Below are 21,213 nucleotides of genomic sequence, written 5' to 3' on the forward strand. Positions count from 1 at the left end.
CTCCTATGGTTTTAATCTAGATCAATAAAACTTTTTCTTTTGTGAATTTGACTTTGTTGTTTTACTAAGAAGCTTTATTTTTTAATGTAGAGTGCAGAGGTACACAGAAATGAAGTGTCTCTTTAGCTTGGTGGGTTACGGTGTTTCAAGACGCTGCTGTATGCGTGGGAAGATGAGTGAATAAACGCAAGGACAGCAGCGTGATGGAGCACAACTTGGGAAATCTACGGGGGAGATCTTTTCTCTCTAATGCTTTTAGTTTTTACAGAAAATTGATTATCTGCTCTATATTGTAAGCTTTCAGAGTGTTTCTGATGGTTAGAACTCAGAAACATTATTATTAAGTGCCCTTATTCTGGATTACTGAGCTGTCATTAGTATTATGGACAATTAATTCTTAAATGACCTTTGATTATATGGTCTGCAAAATATGGCTATGTTAATTGCTTTAAAACTGATATTGATTCCAATTATGTAACGTTAAAGGACACCTGAACTGAGAGAGAAATGGAGGCTGCCATATTTATTTCCTTTTAAACTATACCCTTTGCCTGGCAGTCCTCCTGATTTCTTTAGCTGCAGTAGTATTTGGATCACACACCTGAAACAAGCATGCAGCTTGCAACTGAAGTTTAACTGGATTAAGTCGGACTTTAGTCAGAAACATCTGATCTGCATATGCTTGTTTAGGGTATATGGCTAAAAGTATTAGGCAGAGGATCAGCAGGACTGCCAGGAAACTGGAAAAAATATCACAGCATCCGTACCCCTCTGAGTGTTATGTGTTGGTTACCACACCCTATAACTTATGCCAAGCAAAGCATTTAGATGTTTTCATGCAATTAGTTTTGTGGAGAAGATGCAGTATTTAATTTTTATTTTTTTTTACATTAAATTTATTTTATTTTTTCCAAGACAACCTACAAAGATTATGACAATGACATTTTAGTTTAAATATAAATTCAGCATCAACATGAGTGGGTATTTTTACATAACAGCAAGGTCTAATTATTGTGACTAGCCTTGAGTAGTAGTACCGTAACTCATATAATCTCTTTATACAGGAAAGCAGGATATAATATAGTCAATATGGGAACAGCCAGCAAATTACAAAAAGTACTGTCTTCACCAAGATGGACCTGCCTTGGCCTAAGTAGGTTGGGTTGTTTTAACCTATAAAGGTCACAATGAGGGACTCCTAGTCTTAATTCCATATCTACTGTAGATTTAAACTTTTCATCCCCAAGATCTATTGTATTGATAGAGGATCAGCGTCTTTCCAGTTGGTGCATATTGCCTGTCCTGTGGCAAATAAGTGTGTAACCTCTATATTGTTATCGCATGGGGTTCTATCTTGGCCTATATTTGGTAATGCTAATTTGGGAGCCAGGTCTACAGTCTTCCCTATTAATATAGTTATTCAGCTAAAATTATGTTTCAATCAGTCCTTTGCTGAAGTAGAAGCTGTTGTTTGAAACATATCAGAATGTGCTACAACTGGTTAAAGAATGGTCACTCTCTAGTATTCACCGCCACAGAAATACTGGGTGTGCCACATCTTCTCATATGGCCACAGTTGTTTGACTAAAGCTGCTGACTGTATTTCTTGTAATTTTATATTTAATTCAGTCAAAATTACTAGTTTTGTATGCTGTATATGTGGTTTACATAATACTAAGTTCAAGAAGAGTGTCTCCCTAAGTGTGTATATATAAGGTTTAGATTTTTTTTTAATTTTTTTTTTTTGTGGGAGCCAGTTGTTTAATATTTATTATGTGACATAAATATCATAGATTATAGATTACTGTTTGCTTTCATTTGCTTTCATAGATTATAGATTACTGTTTGCTTTCCTATGCAGAATATATTTATGTGCAGAGTTCATACCCTATTGCTTTACAACCTTGTAGAATCTGAAGGCTTTGGCGGTAGCACCAGTAATGTTACCATCCGTGAGGTGATCCTTCCTCTTAAATATCCATACTTTCTATTGCATAAATAGTATATGGATGATTTGAAGTAGATCTCTTGTCAGACCTATTTCTTTTACTTAGGCATAGGTTACTAGAGAGAAGGGGCAAACCGACCCTTGCGACAGTCCCAATTCTCTAAGAACTCAGAGGCTTTTCATTGGCTGTTAATCACTAGGGAGTGTGGCTGCAGAATGGTTCACATGTGGTTCTGCCTACCCATTAAGTGTCGAAAGCCCCATCTACACGGGGAGATGTGGAGGCGATCCGGTGGCTCGATTAGCCGCCGGATCGCCTCTTCCGCATCCCCGTGCGTACCCGCTTGCCGCGCGTGTCGGTTTCTATCCCCCGCTCGTCCCCTCCCGGCGCCACTCATCTTCCGCTCGATTCCCTGCCATTGTCCCTTCGTGGGGAACGAGCAGGGAATTGGCGGCTCACAGATCGGACCTGTCGGAACTTATCAATCGAGCCACATCAGCGGCTCGATTGATAAGGAACATCGCCGCCTCATCTACACGTGGCTTTATTGTTGAGGAACAAGTCAGTTGTCTGCTGGAAAATAAGAGAGGGTAATTTGTCAGTGAATCGGACCAACTCTGACAGCCTTTAGCCTGAAGTTTTTATTTTTAAGCCACTTTTTAATGGTTGCATTTTTCTAAAAGGCTTTGAATATGGAATCTCATTTCCATTTTTTGCCAACTCCAAGGCTGCTTTTAAACCCAACATTTAGACTTCCCTTGTGGGATTGCATCTGCTACTTTGTGCTTTGCTTTTGTCAGCTTGTGTATTTTCTGCCTTCTAGATTAAACTTCTATATTTACAATGGATGATTGGCCCCAGTCCAAACATTTATAGCCCTTCAATGTTGCCATCTTGGTTTGAGTGGCCCTGCCCAACAGTATTTTTTAGGCATTATGGCCTTCATTTTGTTGACCTACAATACTGGTGCCCTATGATTTCTCTAGTGGTTGTTTAGGCTCTTTGTGGCCCACTACACACAATATTAGTAGTTGTACTACATAAAGAGGGTTTAAACTCCCCAGCAGTAAGACTGTATTGCAACAGTGATACAGAATTCTTCCTGCTGCTCCAGGTGCTTTCTCCTGTCTGGTGCATCTCTTCAGTGATTGTGAATGCATTATGTGGCATGCAGGGTTAATGGCCTGGCATGCCCTGCCAGACTTTTGAACACCTCTGTACTTCGATCAGTACAGTTGATAGGAATGCAGGGAGAGTGTGGGCCAAGTTTGGTCAATCCTGTATACTCAACTTGTGCAGAAGTATGAAGACGAAAGCAGAACCATGAAGGAAAAAAGATTTAGGCCCTCTGCACACTGCAATTCCAATTTTCCCCGGATGCTATCAAAACAAAAAGAAAAATGCAACATGCAGTATCGATAAAAAATTGGAATTGCATGTAAATTCATGTCAAAATCGTAAATTGGAATCGCATGTAGTGTGCAAGAGGCCTTATTGTGGGTAAGTATGCATTTTTATGTAAGTGTTGCTCCTCACCACTAGTTCTATTCTGCAGTAAAAATAATTCCATATGTTACTCCAGTGATTATTAAACTTTCCAGGTGTAGGCACCCTTGATGACTTTGAATTTTGTTTAAGTCAAAAACGACTTCAAGAATATAAAGCCAATTGCATAACCAAGGTTTGCTGACCCCGTGCTGGAGCAAATAAAGTGCTAGTGTACTACTTTGTCAGTTCGGGAAGGAAGTGTGGGAGAAGAGCGGTTATCCAGAGCTGCCACCCAGTATTTTGTAGTCAGAGGTGTCCACCAGTATTAGGTAGCCAATAATGTGTAAATGATTCCAAGTGAATGCAGAATTATGCATATTCTGTATGCAAATTATTATTGATTTATATAACACCAGCATCTTCCGTGGTGCTGTACAATAGACTACAAGGTATAACAATATAATAGTTAAAGCGGAATATAACCCTGCATTTCAACTTTGCTCTAAAACATTATTTACAGTATATTATATGCAACCAGCATTTTTTTTTTTTTTACTAGACCAGCATTGGAAGGGTTACACAGGGCTTTGAAGTCCCTGGAGATTTTTGCAGACGCATCCGAACTTCAGTTATATACTTTTTGTTTACAAATAAGTGTTTATTGTGACTCATCTCTCTCACTGAGAAGGAGCTTGGAGGACAGCCAAAGAGTGTGTAACTGTTTGTCAATAGATACATCTAACTAAATAGAATGTAACTATCTGAACGCCTGCACGGAACTTAAAACCTCTGTGTTTAACCCTTCCAATGCTGGTCTACTAAAAAAAAATGCTTTTTGCATATAATATGCTGTAAATAATGTTTTAGAGCAAAGTTGAAATGCAGGGTTATATTCCGCTTTAACAGTACAATACAATGGTGGATTACAGCTTATGCAGTGAGAAAATCGAAAACAGATTTTTACATAAAGGTGGAAGAACATTACACAGCATTGTGAGACAAAAGGAGAGCCCTGGCCAAATATATCCAGCTGGAAAATTGACCTATCTAACTCCACCTTGGCATAAATTGCTTGGTTGATATCCAAACTGCATACATTTGCTTATAGAATGTGCATAATACTACAACTTTGAACTATTTGCTCTCATTGACCATCCCAAGTAGCCAGAAGTGCCAACAGTATTAAGTTGCCAGAGATGCTTCCCAGTATTAAGTAGCAAAGAATGCCCCCCATTTTAGGTAGCTAGAGGTGACCCCCTAGTATCAGGTAGCCAGAAGTGTACACACCAGTATTGGGTATCCACAGGAGCCCCCCATTCAGAGTAATGAGCAGAGTCTGTGAACAAGTAACCTACTTGACCTCACTCCAGCCATGGAATGTCACCTTGTCCTCCACAGAGGTTCTAGCTGTCGCTATGGCTCCAGTGGCATCTGTCATTACGTAACTCACTGGTCATAGAGACAGGGGACACTAAGGATGAAGTGTTATATGCTACTGGTACATGGAGAGGTGATTTCTCTGTTCGCAACTCTGCAGAGATAAAAGGGTTTGGCATAAAATCATACAGTTCCATACTTTGCAATGGTGAAGGCCAAACTGTCCAAAACTGTGAAGTAGGTGTGTGTGATAAGCCAGTAGTTCTGAATGCACATTTGACCTCGAGCATACAGGAATATTTTGCATGCAACTGCCCACTGTCCTGAAGTGCATTGTTAAAACCCTGGTCGTAGACCTCCTGCAGAGATGCCTCAGTGTAGTTACTTCCTGGTTTGCTAGGAGCAAAAAGAGGGTTAACTCCTGTATTAGACAGCTCAAATTATAGTGGCTCACTACTTCCAGATAAGGGAGAATTAGACTGTTATTTCTAAATACACCCAGGGTGGGTTTCTCTGTTTTTTTTTTTTGCTTTTTCATTCCCTCCTGGGGAAGAGTTTAGGTACTTTTTAAGGAAAGCTGTACTGTACCTTAAATTGCTTCCTTCTGACCACCTCTCCTGAAAAGGGATGATCAGTGATATGCAAATACTACTTTTTTTTTTTTTTTTTACAAATTTTTATGCAAATGTATGCAGTTTTAAAATGGACCGGAAAGGTTTAAACTGATTGGTCCATTTTCAAGCTCCATATATTTGCAGAAAAATGTACATAAATTGACATAAACTCAGAAAATGTTGCATCTCATTGATCATCCCTTCTCCTAAAAGGCAAATCGACCATAGAATCATTTCACAACAATTTTCTCCTCATACTGCGTGCTTTTCTTGTACAGTTAGTAAAAATCCAATCCAATTATTGCATCTGAGGAAAATATTGTACCATTAATTGGCAACTTTAACCACTTCAGGACCACAGTGCTTAACCCCCCTTAAAGACCAGGCTATTATCTTCCAAATGGGCCACTGCAGCTTTAAGGCCAAGCTGCAGGGCCGCACAACACAGCACACTAGTGATTTTCTCCCCACCAACCAAGCTCTCTGTTGGTGGGGACTGATTGCTCCCCAGTTGTTTATTTTTTTTTATATAAATGTCATTCTTTTTGAATAAAAATTGTTTTTTTTCCTCCCTCCCCTGGCCAGCCTATCACAGGGATCGGCTGTGATAAGCGTCAGCCTATCACAGCCGATCGCTCTTTTGTGCCCCAGGGGGACAGCTGTGTCACACGGCTGTCCCCAGTACAGCGCTGCTGCTGATCGCAGCGCTGTACTTAGTAAAAAGATGGCGGTTTTTCTTTCTGACAGTCTCCCGAGCCGCGATCGCCGCTCTGATACTGAAGACGGGGCAGAGCTCCGCCCCCCAAGCAGGAGATGTGTGCTCAGCCTGAGCGCGATCTCCTGCAATAGCCGGCCCCAGGACTTGACGCCAAGTGGCATTAGGCGGTCCTGGTGCTGCCGCCGCGATCACGCCCATTGGTGTGATGCGGTCTTGAGGTAGTTAAGGACAGAAACAAATAAAGGGAAAAGAGGACCCACAGTCTTCTGTAGACAAGAAGGTGACCTATGACAAATCAACATGTAAGTAAATAAGTTCAGAGCTAGATAAACATTTGATGCAAGATTTTTCATTTTGTTTCCTTGCATTTGCTCCTACTATTAAATAACAAAGCCAAAATATTAATTTTATAGCATGTTCTACTCTTTTAATAAGGGTTTTTGTTGAGGGGGGAGTAAACTGTCATACTTGATCATGAACAGACTGTCATATTTGTACATGTAATTTTCAATGTTCTTACGCATTATCAACATAGATGATTACAAAAGTCAATTTTACCAGTTTGTCTCAGTATTCCGTGCCCTTGGCCATAGCTCCATGAACTTTTATTTCTAATTAGACGTTTCATTTAATTGATTTTTAGGCACCGAAAGTAAAACTTCAGGCTCTGATGCAATATCTGGTGTGTCTGAAATGTTTAATGAACAAAGACATAAATGCACCGAGGAATCAAGGAAAACAGAGAAAAGCAGAAAGGTCAGTTGAACTGTAAATTACTTTGATTGGTCCTTTTTTAGTGTTTTGCTCAGCGGTGGATTTTTGAATGTGTAGCACAAATCTGTATTGATTTGCTAAAGTACTGAAGCGGTTGAATATGTCATTAATGCCTACAGCTTATTGACTTCTCTCTTCTGAACAGCAGTGACAGAACTGTGAGCATAATTTGTACATTCTGTGTAACGAGAATAGAGGTGAAAAGCATAAAAAATATATAAACGAGTTATTACCTTGCTGTCTCGTTTACTCATTACACTTTGAAACATCTGGCATTTTGCAGCCGTTGCCTTAACTGTGTAAATTACCTTTTTATTTTGTCTCTGATCACTGGGAAAGTTAGTTACAGAAAGCCAAGGAAGTGAAATCTCTTTTTTTCATGAAAAAGGCAGTGTTCACATTTAAGCTGTACATATTACAATGAGTTAAGCAAAACATTATTTTAGCTTTCTTACCTACTGTACTATCTGCTTAGATAAACTACAGAATTTCCAAAGTTCTCCTAACAGAACGTACTAGAGTACTGCACTCTTGATTATTGCAGGTGTACAAAGATAGTTACAAGGGCTACTGCTCTGCGCACTGTTTCAGAGTATATGTATGGAGGGGTGGGCTGTTGCCATAGTTGTGCTAGTTTAACTTTGGTAAACAAGTATATTACATTGGAGGACAAGTCTCCTGACTGATCATGAACCGAGATGATCAATGAGATGAAAATTTTCCATCTTGCATTCAAATTTAATGCAAGTTGTAAGCAGATTGTAATTATGCTAATTGCACTTCCTGATGGTTTGGCTTAGCCCAATTCAAAGCTGTGTGCAATTAAATTAGCATTATATTGACCATTGTCCATTCCTAAACCCGGTTGTTCACTATGGACTTATCTTACCTTTGCTAAGGGCCTGTTTCCACTTGTGGGGCACGCGTCTGCAAGACACGCGGCATCACTTCCTGGTGTGTGGATACACAGACATGCCATGCACAGCTATGGGATTCGCAGCCTCCCGCACCGAAACGGATGGAAATGTCGGCTGAATCGCTAGCATAAGCGATTCGACCGGAGGCGCCATTGTACCCTATGTCAGTTTTCCTGCGCAATTTGCCTACAGGGAAACTTTGCGGATTTGGCACAGAAACCGCACCAGGGGAAACGGGCCCATCTTTTGTAGATATAGACTTCCTAGTCAGACCAGGTAGGAAGAACTTCTAAATGTGAAACGTTAATGTCTAATATGTCTCTTTTTTTCCTTTTTAATTTTAAGCAATTTTTGTTCTAAACTAATGTAATTTAAAAAAAACTAGGAATTTATATTGATGTTTTTAAAGTGGACCTGAACTCATGCACAGGACTGAAGAAATACATAGACTTGCACCCTGTATGAATTTAATGAGTTTAGCCTGTTTAATTCCCCCTTATTTGTGTCTAATCACAAGTTATCTGATCTCTCCCCTGTGTCACATGACTGCCTATGGCAGAGATGGCAGATAAGGCCATTTGAAAGCACAGGATGTTAACAATATGTCTGCTTCCGTGAATCAGGAAGTGGAAACACTGCAGATTTATTTTAGAATTTGTATTAGGTGTTACAAAGAAATGTTTTTGTTTAAAGGTTATTATGCTGTTGCTTATCTTGTAGAGCAGAGAGGACGTTCTGAGTTTAGGTCCATGCAGACCAAAGAACATTAAAGGGGAACTGAAGAGAGAGCTATATGGAGGCTGTCATGTTTATTTCCTTTTAATCAATACCAGTTGCCTGGCAGCCTTGCTGGTCTATTTCTCTGCAGTAGTGTCTGAATAAAACCAGAAACAAGCATGCAGCTAGTCTTGTCAGATCAGACTTATAAGTCTGAACCACTGAAACACCTGATCTGCTGCATGCTTGTTCAGGGGCTATGGCTAATAGTATTAGAGGCAGAGGATCAGCAGGGCTGCCAGGCAACTGGTATTGCTTAAAAGGAAATAAACATGACAGCCTCCATATACCTCTCTCTTCAGTTCCCCTTTAAACTGCATAGGATGCCCAGGGATAATACCAACTACACATTTATTGTATTATTATAAAGTAGTGTGTTAACTAAAATGTTCACCTGCTCTCTGTTTAGGGCTGGAGCAGAGCGAGTTTTTGGTGTGGCGCACCTTTCCCGAGTGGTGGGTGCATAACCTGGGTGCTAAGCCACGTCACCCATCAGAATCAATAGTGGGAGTAGATTTCTGTTTGCACACCTTGCTTGAAATGCAGTATCCGTTTATTGCATGAGTCAGCACAGATATGACAATTGTTTTGAGGGCCACGGCGGGTCCCCTTAGCGCAGACAAGGGCTGGAGAGGTCAACAGCCTCTTTCAGGTTTTTATTTGTTTTAGCCCAGATAGCAATTACATCTAATCAAGGAAGCAAAGAGGAGGGGTCCCCCTACTTGAGGAATTTCCTTAATGGGAACACAGGTTTTCAATAAAATCTTGAGGCTAGGAGCACGCTAAGCAGAATCGCCTCCATGGCATTTCTCTACGTTTCCTAATGTGTGGGGTTTTTTTGAAACGCACAACCAGGCATGCTCAGATGTACCAAAATTCGGTTCGGGTACATTCGAATTCGGGTCCGCATGACATTCAAATTCGCCTTCGACCACGAAATTCGGTTCAAGTTCATATTCGGTTCGAGGTTACGCCTAAAAATTCGTTAAAAATTTGTATTCGTGAATTCAGGGGTTTTTTTGTGTTTTTTTAAAAGTGAATTCACATTGAAATAGGTGTACTTAAAAAAACAAAACTGAAAACGTGACGTGTGGCACTGGCAGCAGGCAATGCATTGTGTGGACCCTGGCGGTGGGACCACTGACAGCAGCAGGATAAATACAACAGCAGCAGTAGGAGGAGGAGTGACGTGTGGCACTGACAGCAGGCAATGCATAGTGTGGACTCTGGCGGTGGGACCACTGACAGCAGCAGGATAAATACAACAGCAGCAGTAGGAGGTGGAGTGACGTGTGGCACTGACAGCAGGCAATGCATAGTGTGGACTCTGGAGATGGGACCACTGACAGCAGCAGGATGAAAATGAGCACAGTGTAATATGTTGCCGCTTTAGAAATACAATAAATACATAATTAAATTCATAGGTAAATCAATGCAGCAGGCCAGCAGGAGGAGGAGGAGTCTGGTAGAAATACAATAAATAAATAAATTCATAGGTAAATCAATGCAGCAGGCCAGCAGGAGGAGGAGGAGTCCGGTAGAAATACAATAAATAAATAAATACATAAATAAATTCATAGGTAAATCAATGCAGCGGGCCAGCAGGAGGAGGAGTCTGGTAGAAATACAATAAATAAATACATAAATAAATTCATAGGTAAATCAATGCAGCAGGCCAGCAGGAGGAGGAGGAGTCCGGTAGAAATACAATAAAAAAATACATAAATAAATTCATAGGTAAATCAATGCAGCAGGCCTGCAGCAGCAGCAGGAGTCCGGTAGAAATACAATAAATTAATAAATACATAAATAAATTCATAGGTAAATCAATGCAGCAGGCCAGCAGCAGCAGCAGGAGTCAGGTAGAAATACAATAAATTAATAAATACATAAATAAATTCATAGGTAAATTAATGCAGCAGGCCAGCAGGAGGAGGAGTCGTCACGTATGGCAGGCAGCAGGCAATGTATTGTAATTCCCAGGCAGACACCTCATGTCCTCCTTTCGCCGACAACAGGTGCCAGGAACGTGCCTTCTATCCAGGCCTGGTTAATCTTCAAAAATGTCAGTCTGTCCACGCCCTCTGTGGACAGACGAGAGCGCTTCTCGGTGACCACACCACCGGCCGCACTGAAGCACCTCTCAGACAGCACGCTGGAAGGGGGGCAAGACAATACCTCCAGGGCGTACTGCGCAAGCTCCCTCCAGATGTGCAAGCGCTCCACCCAGTACTCCATGGGGTCCACAGGCTCTTCGCTGCCGGTGTCAAGCCCATTGAAGGACCCCATGTAGTCGGCCACCATCCGGATCATGCGCTGGCTGTGACTCTCACCGAAGGTGGCTGCTGCCCGCACCTCCTCTCTCGGCTGCTGTACCTACATGTAGAATGCCTGCGTCAATGACAGAAGGTCTCCTGGGCGCCTGATGCTGCTGCTGGCCGCAGGCACCTGCTGCTGGCTGCTGGACAGGGACAGAGGGAGTGGAAGGTGGTGGGAAGGCTTCCTCCAGTCGCCGAACAAGGATCTCCTGCAACTCCCTTGCTCGCTGCTCACGGTCTCTGGCAGGCAGAAACTGATCCCACCTCCCCCTCAGCCCTGGGTCCAGGATCATGCTGATGCAGGCATCCTCCCTCGCTTGCATCCGCTTGACCCTGGGGTCTGTGCGCAGGCAGCGCAGCATGTGCGCTGCCATGGGGAACAGGGTGGACCGTCTAACAGAGACATCAGGGTCAGCGTGGTCCTCCTCCTCTTGCCCCTGAGACTCTTCCTCCTCTCTCCACCCTCGCACCACTGCTGCTGCGCTCCGATGTCCCCCCCCCCCCCAGCAGCAACGTCCAGCACCTCCAACTCCTCCTCCTCCTCCAGGGACTCAAATACCTGCGGAGCAGTGGACTGCACAGGCGGCTGCTGTTCCAGCTGCTTCAGGGCCTCCTCTCCCAAATCGCCAAGTGCCCTGTCCAGCAGACAAACAAAGGGCACCCACTGGCAGAGGGATGCCCGTTGTTCACTCACCAGGTTGGTTCCCTGCAGGAAGGGAGCCAACACCAAGCAGACCTGCTGCATCTGCCCCCATTGCGCGTTGGTGAGGAGCTGGAGTGTGGTGCTGCTTCTGCTGCCTGTGCCGGCAAAAGTGGCATCATAGATGTACCGGTTGACAGCCCTCCTCTGCTCAACCAGCCGCTCCAACATCGCCAGGGTGGAGTTCCAGCGAGTTGGCACATCTATGATAAGGCGGTGTCGTGGCAGGCCCTCCTGCTGCTGGATGTCTGCCAGTTTTGCTGCTGCAGCTGCTGAGCGGTGGAAACTGCGCACAATTTTCCACGCCGCTTCTAACAGCTCCTCCATCCCCAGGTAGGTGCGCATGAACTTTTGCACCACCAGGTTCAGGACGTGGGCCAAGCAAGGGACGTGGAGCAAGTCTCCACTGCTGATGGCAGACAGCAGGTTGGCGGCATTGTCGGACACCACCAATCCCACAGTGAGGCCTCTGGGGGTCAGCCACGTCCTCTCCTGCTCCCTGAGGTACCGGAGCACGTTGGATGCCGTCAAGGAGTTCTTCCCCAGGCTTTTCATCTCCAGCAGTGCTTGGCAGTGGCGGGCCTTCACGCTGCTGGAGAGACGGGATCGCTTGGCGGTGGGAGCTGCTGCTTCTCCCCTGACCCCGCGCGGTGGCACCACGTAGTGGGCGACTGGTGCTGCTGCTTCCTCGTTTGGGCTTTCCACCAGGCTGACCCAGTGGGCCGTAAAGGACAGATAGCGCTCTGTCCCAAACCGGCTGCTCCAGGAATCCATGGTTATGTGGATCCGCGCACTGACAGCGTGATCCAGCGTGCAGCCTACGTTCTCCATGGCAGAGCGGTGCAGTGCTGGAATCGCCCTGTGGGAAAAAAGTGGCGGCTGGGGACTTGCCACTCCGGGATCCCAACCTGCAGCAGCGCTCTGATGTCACTCCCCTCCTGCACAAAGGAATATGGCAGGAGCTGGGAGCACATGGCCCGGGCAAGCAACCCGTTCAGCAACCGGATGCGCCTGTGGGCGGGAGGCAGCACCTTGGTCACACCGGGGAATGCTTCGCTGAGCAGGGTCTGGCGGCGTTTGCCTGCACGGGAGGATGAGGAGGCCACTGTGGAGGGAGCTGATGAGGCCACTGAGGACTGGCTGCCCGGGGGGGGGGTTGGAGGGAGTGAGTTGCTGCTGTGCTCCTGCTGCTGCTGCTGGATGGGCAGGAGGGTCGGCTGCTGCTGCTGAAATCTGTGCAGTGGCTGTCTGGCTCTGACCACTGCCTGCACCACTTTGCATAAGCTTCTCCAACTCATTAAAGTCCTCAAAATGTCTGCTCTGTAAGTGGGTCTGCAGGCACGCAGTACTCAATTTGTGGATATCGCGACCTCTGCTGAGACTGAGATTGCAACTGTTGCAAATTGCACTGGTCGGGTCCACTGGGCACTTGGTGAAGTACCGCCAGACTGGGGACTTAAACCTGCTCTTTTCGCTTGAGGGCTGGGGTTTTTGGGTGCCCTTGGAGGATTGTGCCTTTTTGGTTGTAGTTAGAGGTTTGCTGTGAGTGGAGGTAGCGACTGAAGCAGTAGGCTGTGGCTCCTGCCTTCCACGCCCTGTGCTGGCCGCCTTGCTGCTGCCGCGCCTCTGTGCCAGAGACGCCTCCTCCTCCGATGATGAGCTGCCTTCAACCAACTGTGCTGGTGGTACTGGTGGCACATAGGAAGGATCTATCAAGTCATCATCATCAACCCCAAACAAATCCTGTGAGACCGACTCAACCAACTCCTCTACCCCAACATCCCCTGCATCACGCCCCTCCTCCTCAGCGCCAACAACAAACTTCTGCACCTCAAACTCCTCCTTCTCCTCCTTGGATGGCCCCATCATCTCCAACTCATACTTCTCCAAAACATCCCTGTACATGGTCACAGTCTCAGGGGAGAAGAGCGTGCTCATTGAGGGCAGGCTGGTCGATGGGGTCACCGTGACCATGGCCTCAAGCGCTGGTGGAGGCCTGCTGCGGACAGGAGTGCTGGTGGCACTAGTCTCGCTGGTGCTGGAAAAGGTGGCTTCCTGCCCCACCATCATTTCCACCACAGCCTGCACCTGACTCTCCCCAATGGGCCGTGGGCGACGACCCGTCTCAAAGATGGGCGCAACACGCTGCTGTTGCGCCTCTGCTCCCTCCTCCCTGTGGTCAGTGGCTGGCGGCACACCAGTCCCAGACCTGCTGCTGCTGGCAGTGGGTCCTGCAATGGCGCTTCCTCTCCTGGTGCTGCTTCGCCCTCTACCTCTGCCAGTCATTGTGCACTATACAAATACAGTAAAAAAAAAAAATAAGTAGAAAAGGACGGGAAAGGGTGTAAACTTTAATAAAGTCTGTGTTGGTGGTGACTTGGTGCTGACTAGTAGTATAGTAGTAGACACTAGTAGTATGCATGCACGCAGGTAACTAAGAAACACCTAGCGTACCATGCTACAGGTAAGTTGTGCAGCAGACAGTCGGTGACAATTAAAAACGATCAGACGCAATCAATCAATAGGCTCGGGCAAGTGAGGTGACAGATAGTCACAGGTCACTCACAACGGATGCTGGTGTGGTGGTCTGTATGTGTTGTAACTCTTATTTCTTACACACACTACAGATAATAAAATCACACAGTAAAATTGAAAAAAAAAATTAGTGAACGGATACTAGACTAGTAGACTAGTAGTATAGTAGTAGACACTAGTAGTATGCACGCACGTAACTAAGAAACACCTAGCGCACTACGCTACAAGTAAGTCGTGCGGCAGACAATCGGTGACAATTAAAAACGGTCACACATGGTCAGACGCAATCAATCAATAGGCTCGGGCAGGTGAGGTGACAGACAGTCACAGGTCACTCACAACGGATGCTGGTGTGGTGGCCTGTATGTGTTGTAACTCTTATTTATTACACACACTACGGATGATAATAAAATCACACAGTAAAATTGAAAAAAAAATTAGTGAACGGGTGTCAGAATTCTAGCGGTTTTTATTTATGCAGGAAAAAGCTGTCATAAGTGTATGGTTTAAGCTTTAATGTTCTATACAAAATTTCATTGTAAAGTGAAAAGTTAGAGTACTTTATATTGCTCTGTGACATAACATATTCCAGGCTGTGAGGCCTATAAGATTATTCTAGTTACAAAAAGTCAGAGCATTCTTGTTTATGCTAGTGCGTGGCCTTAATATTTAAAGAGGCTTCTGTGTGAAGACAGAAAAGCAAGTTAAACTCACATTACTGCAGTAATTATAAATGCACATAATTATTACACACAGATATTATTAATCTAAATATTAATGATCAATACAGTCCTTCTAAAGAAAGAAATAGTTATTGTAAAACCCTATATAATACAATCTATTACTTTGAAACATGTAAGCTGTATTCTACCCGTGAAAGATGAGACAGTAAGACATTCTCGTGAGATTGTTATGGTTCTGGAAGAATTGTTGACGTGCTCTAGTCTCAGAAAGCTGATAACACATGATGTTTTGGGAACAAGTTATATAAATATTAAACAAAGAAGTTGTTTTCCCAATTAGTTAAAGATCATTCCATGATGCCACCTGGCGGTCTTATGAAATCAACATTATTAATACTGTTTATTTGTTATGAAAGGCTGACCTCTGCCGGATGAAATTAGATATTTATTTCTTCATCAGAAAGACAAATATATGGAAAATGATTTTATATTATTAAGATTTAATATGCAATTATTTCTTATATGATTGTTTTAAGAAGAATTATATAATAAGCTTTATATTTAAATAAGTATATTAGAAGCCCTGTATGTTTCAATAAGCCTTAAATTGCTGAAGGCTCTCACAGGTCTGGTTACAGTGTCAACCTGACCAATCTCATGTCTGGGGAAGTACCAAGACATTCCAACATAATTAGCAGCGAACACTTTATCAGAAATGCGTCATGAATGACATTGTTTAGTCTCCATGTCTGGGTCAGCCAACAGACAAGATGGCTGTTGACGTCCATTTTTAATTACGTGCATCAGAAATGACCTAAACAAAATGTCAAGCACTCCAAATGACGTTAATTCCCACAAGATAAGGTAATTAAGAATTTATAAACAATAATATTGTGACTTAGGTAATCAAAACATGATAAAGCATTGACGCACGAAAGCTTTAGCCAATCAGAACCTGGGATTCAGGGAAAGTCCAGATTAGGCAGCCATATTGCCTCCAACCCCTATAAAAGTAGGGCCTGAAAGCTCATAGTTTGCAGAAGCCCAGCAATCTCCTGAGACGACACATGAGGCAGAAGCTACCTTCCCACAAGTGGTTCTAGATGCTGAAGAGATGACAGAGAAGGGGTAATATGCTTAATATTCTGGTGATTTACTTTATTAATTTTTCAGCATTAAAGGGAACCTAAACTGAGAAGGATATGGATTTTTCCTTTTAAAAGAATACCAGTTGCCTGGCAGTCTTGCTGATCCTCTGCCTCTAATACTTTTAGCAACAGACCCTGAACAAGCATGCATAGTAGGTGCTCTGACTGAGGTCAGACTGGATTAGCTGCATGCTTGTTTCAGGTCTGTGATTCAGCCACTACTACAGCTAAAGACATCAGCAGGACTGCCAGGCAACTGATATTGTTTAAAAGGAAAAATCCATATTCCTCTCAGTTTAGGTTCCCTTTAAGTTTTATTAAGATGTTAGCAAGAAGTTTTTTAGAAGCTATTTTTATGCTATTTCTTTAAGAAGATTACTACAAGTTTTACACAGCTACTAGATACATAGCTATTGATACAGATGAGACTATTTTTGATCTTATTCTACATAACACAACTGTTATATTCTTTTTTGAATGTACTTAGATGATTGATAATTGCTTGGCTCTAAAGCCTTGATAAGATGGAATACTGTTATAAGGAAACACTACTTGGAACTGTTCATATTTTGTATATATGCTGTATGATAAGCAAATACAATTTTTTATATAAAATCATATACTGAGTGCTCTGATTCATTTCAAGGTATACCGTCAATCTATAATTACTGTTATAGAGGGTTCAGACCCCACTATGCCGGATTTATATGATAGCAACGCTTTAAGGGCAGGTTCTTTACTGAGTTAGCAATCATGAAAAAGGCAAAAACCGCTCAGGTTTTTGACACGGGTACTAGACTAGTAGACTAGTAGTAGACAGTAGACACTAGTAGTATGCACGCACGCAGGTAACTAAGAAACACCTAGCGCACTACGCTACAAGTAAGTCGTGCGGCAGACAGTCGGTGACAATTAAAAACGGTCACACACGGTCAGACGTAATCAATCAATAGGCTCGGGCAGGTGAGGTGACAGTCACAGGTCAGGTCACTCACAATGGATGCTGGTGGTGACCTGTTACAGTCAGTAACTAACTAACACAGTACTGAAACTAATAAAGTACCAGACTACAGCAGTAATAATTAACTAAACTAGTACTACTAGTACACAACTAACTAGAATCCCTAACCTACCTAAGCTAGTAGTAGGCTAAGGCTACCTAGGCTAGCAGACCTAGCCTGCTCACAGACTAACACTAGCCTAGCACAGTATACACTATACACTAGCTGACTAAAAACAATCAAAATACTAGCTAACTATATAAGACAACAATAAATGTGTTTAGGGGGTGTTTAGGAAGCAAAACGCTAGGTTTAGCAGTGAAAAGCACTTGCTCAGACACAGCACAGCACTGGAGAATCTCTCAGTACCAGCAGCAGTCACACAAGTGCGTGGCTCCGCAAGATGGCCGCCGCCTTATATACAGGAGGGGAGGGCCAGGCTCCCCTCCTCTGATTGGTTGCTAGGGTTGCCAGCTCCTCGGTAGGAGGACTTCTGATTGGCCCAATCACGTCATCCCCGAATCCCGAAGCCGAAACCGAACCCACAGCTCCATCCCGCCGAATTCCAGCGCGCACATTCGGCAGGCTTCGTATTCGGGTTCGGCTCGGAATCGCAGCATTCGGGTTCGGGTTCGCATGCTGCAAACCTAAAAAACACCCGAATGTTTCGGGGAAACTTCGCATTCGGGGTCCTGCTGAGCAACCCTGCGCACAACTTGCTGCATATTTCTGTGAAACTCATCTGAATTGCACATATTGTATTTCAATGGAAATGCAGAAGTGCGTTTTATTGCATATTGACATGTTTTTGATGCATTTTAATAAAATAAATCTGAAACTGTATTTTCTGCATTGAAAAGAGACACATTGAAAAAATGCAAATGCACCAAAATGTCATGAAAAACACAGTAGTGCACAATTTAGAAAACTCATTTGACACAGAATTGCTTTAATTTTTTAAAAAAAAACCTTTTTTTTTTTTTTTTTTAAATTGTGTTATTTCGATGCGCTTCTATAATGCTGATCTCTTCTGCTACGCTTTACAGAGTAGTTATATCACTAACTGTCCCTCAGCCAGGGATCACATTCCATTAAATATCAAATCCATAGTTTAATGTCTCTGACATAGTCTAAGGTTAATTGGTGGGGTTGGGAGCAGATTAACATATCAGTATGTTTGTGGTGTGTGGGAGGAAACTATAATGCCTAGTCAAAACACATGCAAGCTCCATTGAGAAAGAATATACCTGCAGATACAGTCATGGCTAAAATTGTTGGCACCCCAGAAATGTTTCCAGAAAAAATCAAGTATTTCTCACAGAAAATTGTTGCAGTAAGGCCCCGTTTCCACTATCGCGAATCCGCATCCGTCTTGCGTATGCAGATTCGCATAGACAATATAAGTGAATGAGCCTGTTTCCACTTATGCATCTGCGGGAGCGTTTTATTGTGCAGAGAAAGTCTGCACGGAACACCCTGCAGAATTCGCCTGCGTGTGGAATGCAGACGAATCGCACACAATGTATTTAATAGGGAAATCGCATAGGTACCGATGCAAATTCACACAGGCAGTGACATGGTTAAAATCGCATATACCCTCACCTATGCGAATTCGCGGCAAAAAACGCATGCGGAATCGCATCCGCATGCGATTTCATCAGCGGTGGAATCCAGGCGATTCCGCACCGCAATAGTGGAAACGTGCCCTAACACATGTTTACACGTTTATTCACATTGTGTGTAATGGAACAAAACAAAAAGGAGGAAATAAGCAATTTGGACATAATGTCACAGAAAACTCCAAAACGGAGCTGGACAAAATTATTGGCACCCTTTCAAAATTGTGGATAAATAAGATTGTTTTAGACATGTGATGCTAAACTCACCTGAGGTAAGTAACAGGCAATTTAAAAATCACACTTGAAAGCAGATAAAAAGGAGAAAAGTTCACTTAAGGTGGCCACACACCATTCATTTTTTTTAAAATATCTGTTCAATTCAAGAATAGCAATACATTTTTCTGACTGTAACAATTCAAAAATCCGACCAATGTACCACACACCTAAATTCAATCTTTCACCAATCACAAATAAAATTGAAAGCTCAGAAACAAATTGATTGGAACTGTACATTAAGTAATTAACAATCCATCACACACTGATGGAAATTTGGTCTGAAATTTCCAACATATCCAATCTCCAAAAATGGAAAAAGAATGGGAAATCCGATCGGATTTCTCGATCAAAAACAAAGAAAAGCTCTCGATTTTTCGGGACAACAGATCATAATGATCTAATTGGTGAAAAATTAGATTTTTTTAACTGTATGGTGTGTGGCCACGTTTAGTCTTTGCATTGTGGGGCTTTGTGTGCCAGGCTAAGCATGATCAACAGAAAGAGGAGAAGAGAACTGTCTGAGGACTTGAGAACCAAAATTGTGGAAAAATATCAACAATCTCCAGGGTACAAGTCCATCTCCAGAGATCTTGATTTGCCTTTGTCCACAGTGTGAAACATTATCAAGAAGTTTGCAACCCATGGCACTGTAGCTATTCTCCCTGGGCGTGCATTGAAGAGAAACATTGATGAAAGGTTGCAATGCAGGATAATCCGGATGCTGGTTAAGCAGCCCCAAACAAGTTCCAAAGAAATTCAAGTTGTCCTGCAGGCTCAGGAAGCATCGGCGCAAACTATCCGTCAACATGTAAATCCGTCAACATGTAAATGAAATGCTATGGCAGGAAACCCAGGAGAAACCCACTGCTGACACAGAGACCTAAAAAAAGCAAAACTATGGTTTGCCAAAATGTACTTGAGTAAGCCAAAATCCTTCTGGGAAAATGTCTTGTGGACAGATGAGACCAAGATAGAGCTTTTTGGTAAAGCACATCATTCTACTGTTTACCGAAAATTAAATGGGGCCTACAAAGAAAAGAACACAGTACCTACAGTGAAATATGGTGGAGGTTCATTGATTATTTGGGGTTGTTTTGCTGCCTTTGGCACTTGGTGCCTTGAATATGTGCAAGGCATCATGAAATCTTAGGATTATCAAAGTATTTTGGGTCGCACTGTAGAGTCCAGTGTCAGAAAGCTGAGTTTGCGTCCAAGATCTTTGGTCTTCCAGCAGGACAATGACCCCAAACATGTCAAAAAGCACTCAGAAATGGAGGGAAACAAAGCGCTGTAGAGTTCTGAAGTGGCCAGCAAGGAGTCCAGACCTAAATCCCTTTGAATACTTGCTGTTGGGAAAAGGTCACCCTTCCAGTAAGAGAGTGACCTGGAGCAGTTTGCAGAGGAAGAGTGGTCCGAAATTCTGATTGAGAAGGGTAAGAAGCTTATTGATGATTATAGGAAGTGGCTAATTTCAGTTTTTTGTTTTTTTTTCAAGGGGTGTGCAACCAAATATTAAGTTAAAGTAAATCTGAGGTGAGAGTTATATGAAGGCTGACATATTTATTTCCTTTTAAGCAATACCAGTTGCCTGGCTAGCCTGATGATCCTCTGTCTCTAATACTTTTAGCCACAGACCTCGCACAAGCAATGCAGCAGATCAGGTGTTTCTGACATTATTGTCAGATCTGACAAGATTACCTGCATGCTTTTTTCTGGTGTTATCCAGACACTACTGCAGCCAAACAGATCAGCAGGGCTGCCAGGCAGCTGGTATTGTTTAAAAGGTAACTAATATGGCTACCTCCATACAGGGCCGGATTTCTGGCAAGGCCACAGGCCATGGCCTAGGGCACCAGAAATTTAGGGGCGGCTCAGTGAGGGTCAGTAAAGCTGTTTTATGCAGCCATCCCTATCTACAAGGAAAGCTTTAACCTTTGAACTCTCTGTCCTGTACTTGTGTCATCCCGCAAGTTCTGTAAGCTCTATCCTGCAGGTACACATCAGCCTAACTCACATGGAGACACAATGGGTCCATCATTAATGAGATGGCAAACATAACATAAGAGTTCTTAAGGAAAACATAACTTATAATCTATACACATATTACTGAAATAGCTATTGTCTGTAACATCCAATGATAGAAAGTAAGTAGATTTCTCATTGGGGCACACAGAGACAACAACCATACAGATGGTATACTGTATTTGGCCTTGGGCGGTAAAAAGTACAAATCCGGCCCTGCCTCCATATACCTCTCACCTTCAGTTCACTTTAAAGGGATACTGTAGGGGGGTCGGGGGAAAATGAGTTGAAGTTTAC

The 21,213-nt window shown here is 43.3% G+C and overlaps 1 protein-coding gene across 6 annotated transcripts in view; it reads left to right on the plus strand.

Moving 5' to 3' along the window:
* Positions 1-21,213, plus strand: part of MCPH1 (microcephalin 1) — a 664,091-nt gene that overhangs the window by 238,004 nt on the left and 404,874 nt on the right. For all 6 annotated transcript variants that reach the window (XR_011031423.1, XM_068281351.1, XM_068281349.1 and 3 more), the window contains one exon: positions 6,790-6,902. Coding sequence is in view for 5 of the 6 variants with exons in the window: in XM_068281351.1 (XP_068137452.1) it covers positions 6,790-6,902 (113 nt within the window). In the remaining variant the exon portion in view is untranslated. The remainder of the gene's footprint in view (positions 1-6,789; positions 6,903-21,213) is intronic.

Source organism: Hyperolius riggenbachi, chromosome 4 (assembly GCF_040937935.1).
Source record: "Hyperolius riggenbachi isolate aHypRig1 chromosome 4, aHypRig1.pri, whole genome shotgun sequence".
Taxonomy (NCBI): domain Eukaryota; kingdom Metazoa; phylum Chordata; class Amphibia; order Anura; family Hyperoliidae; genus Hyperolius; species Hyperolius riggenbachi.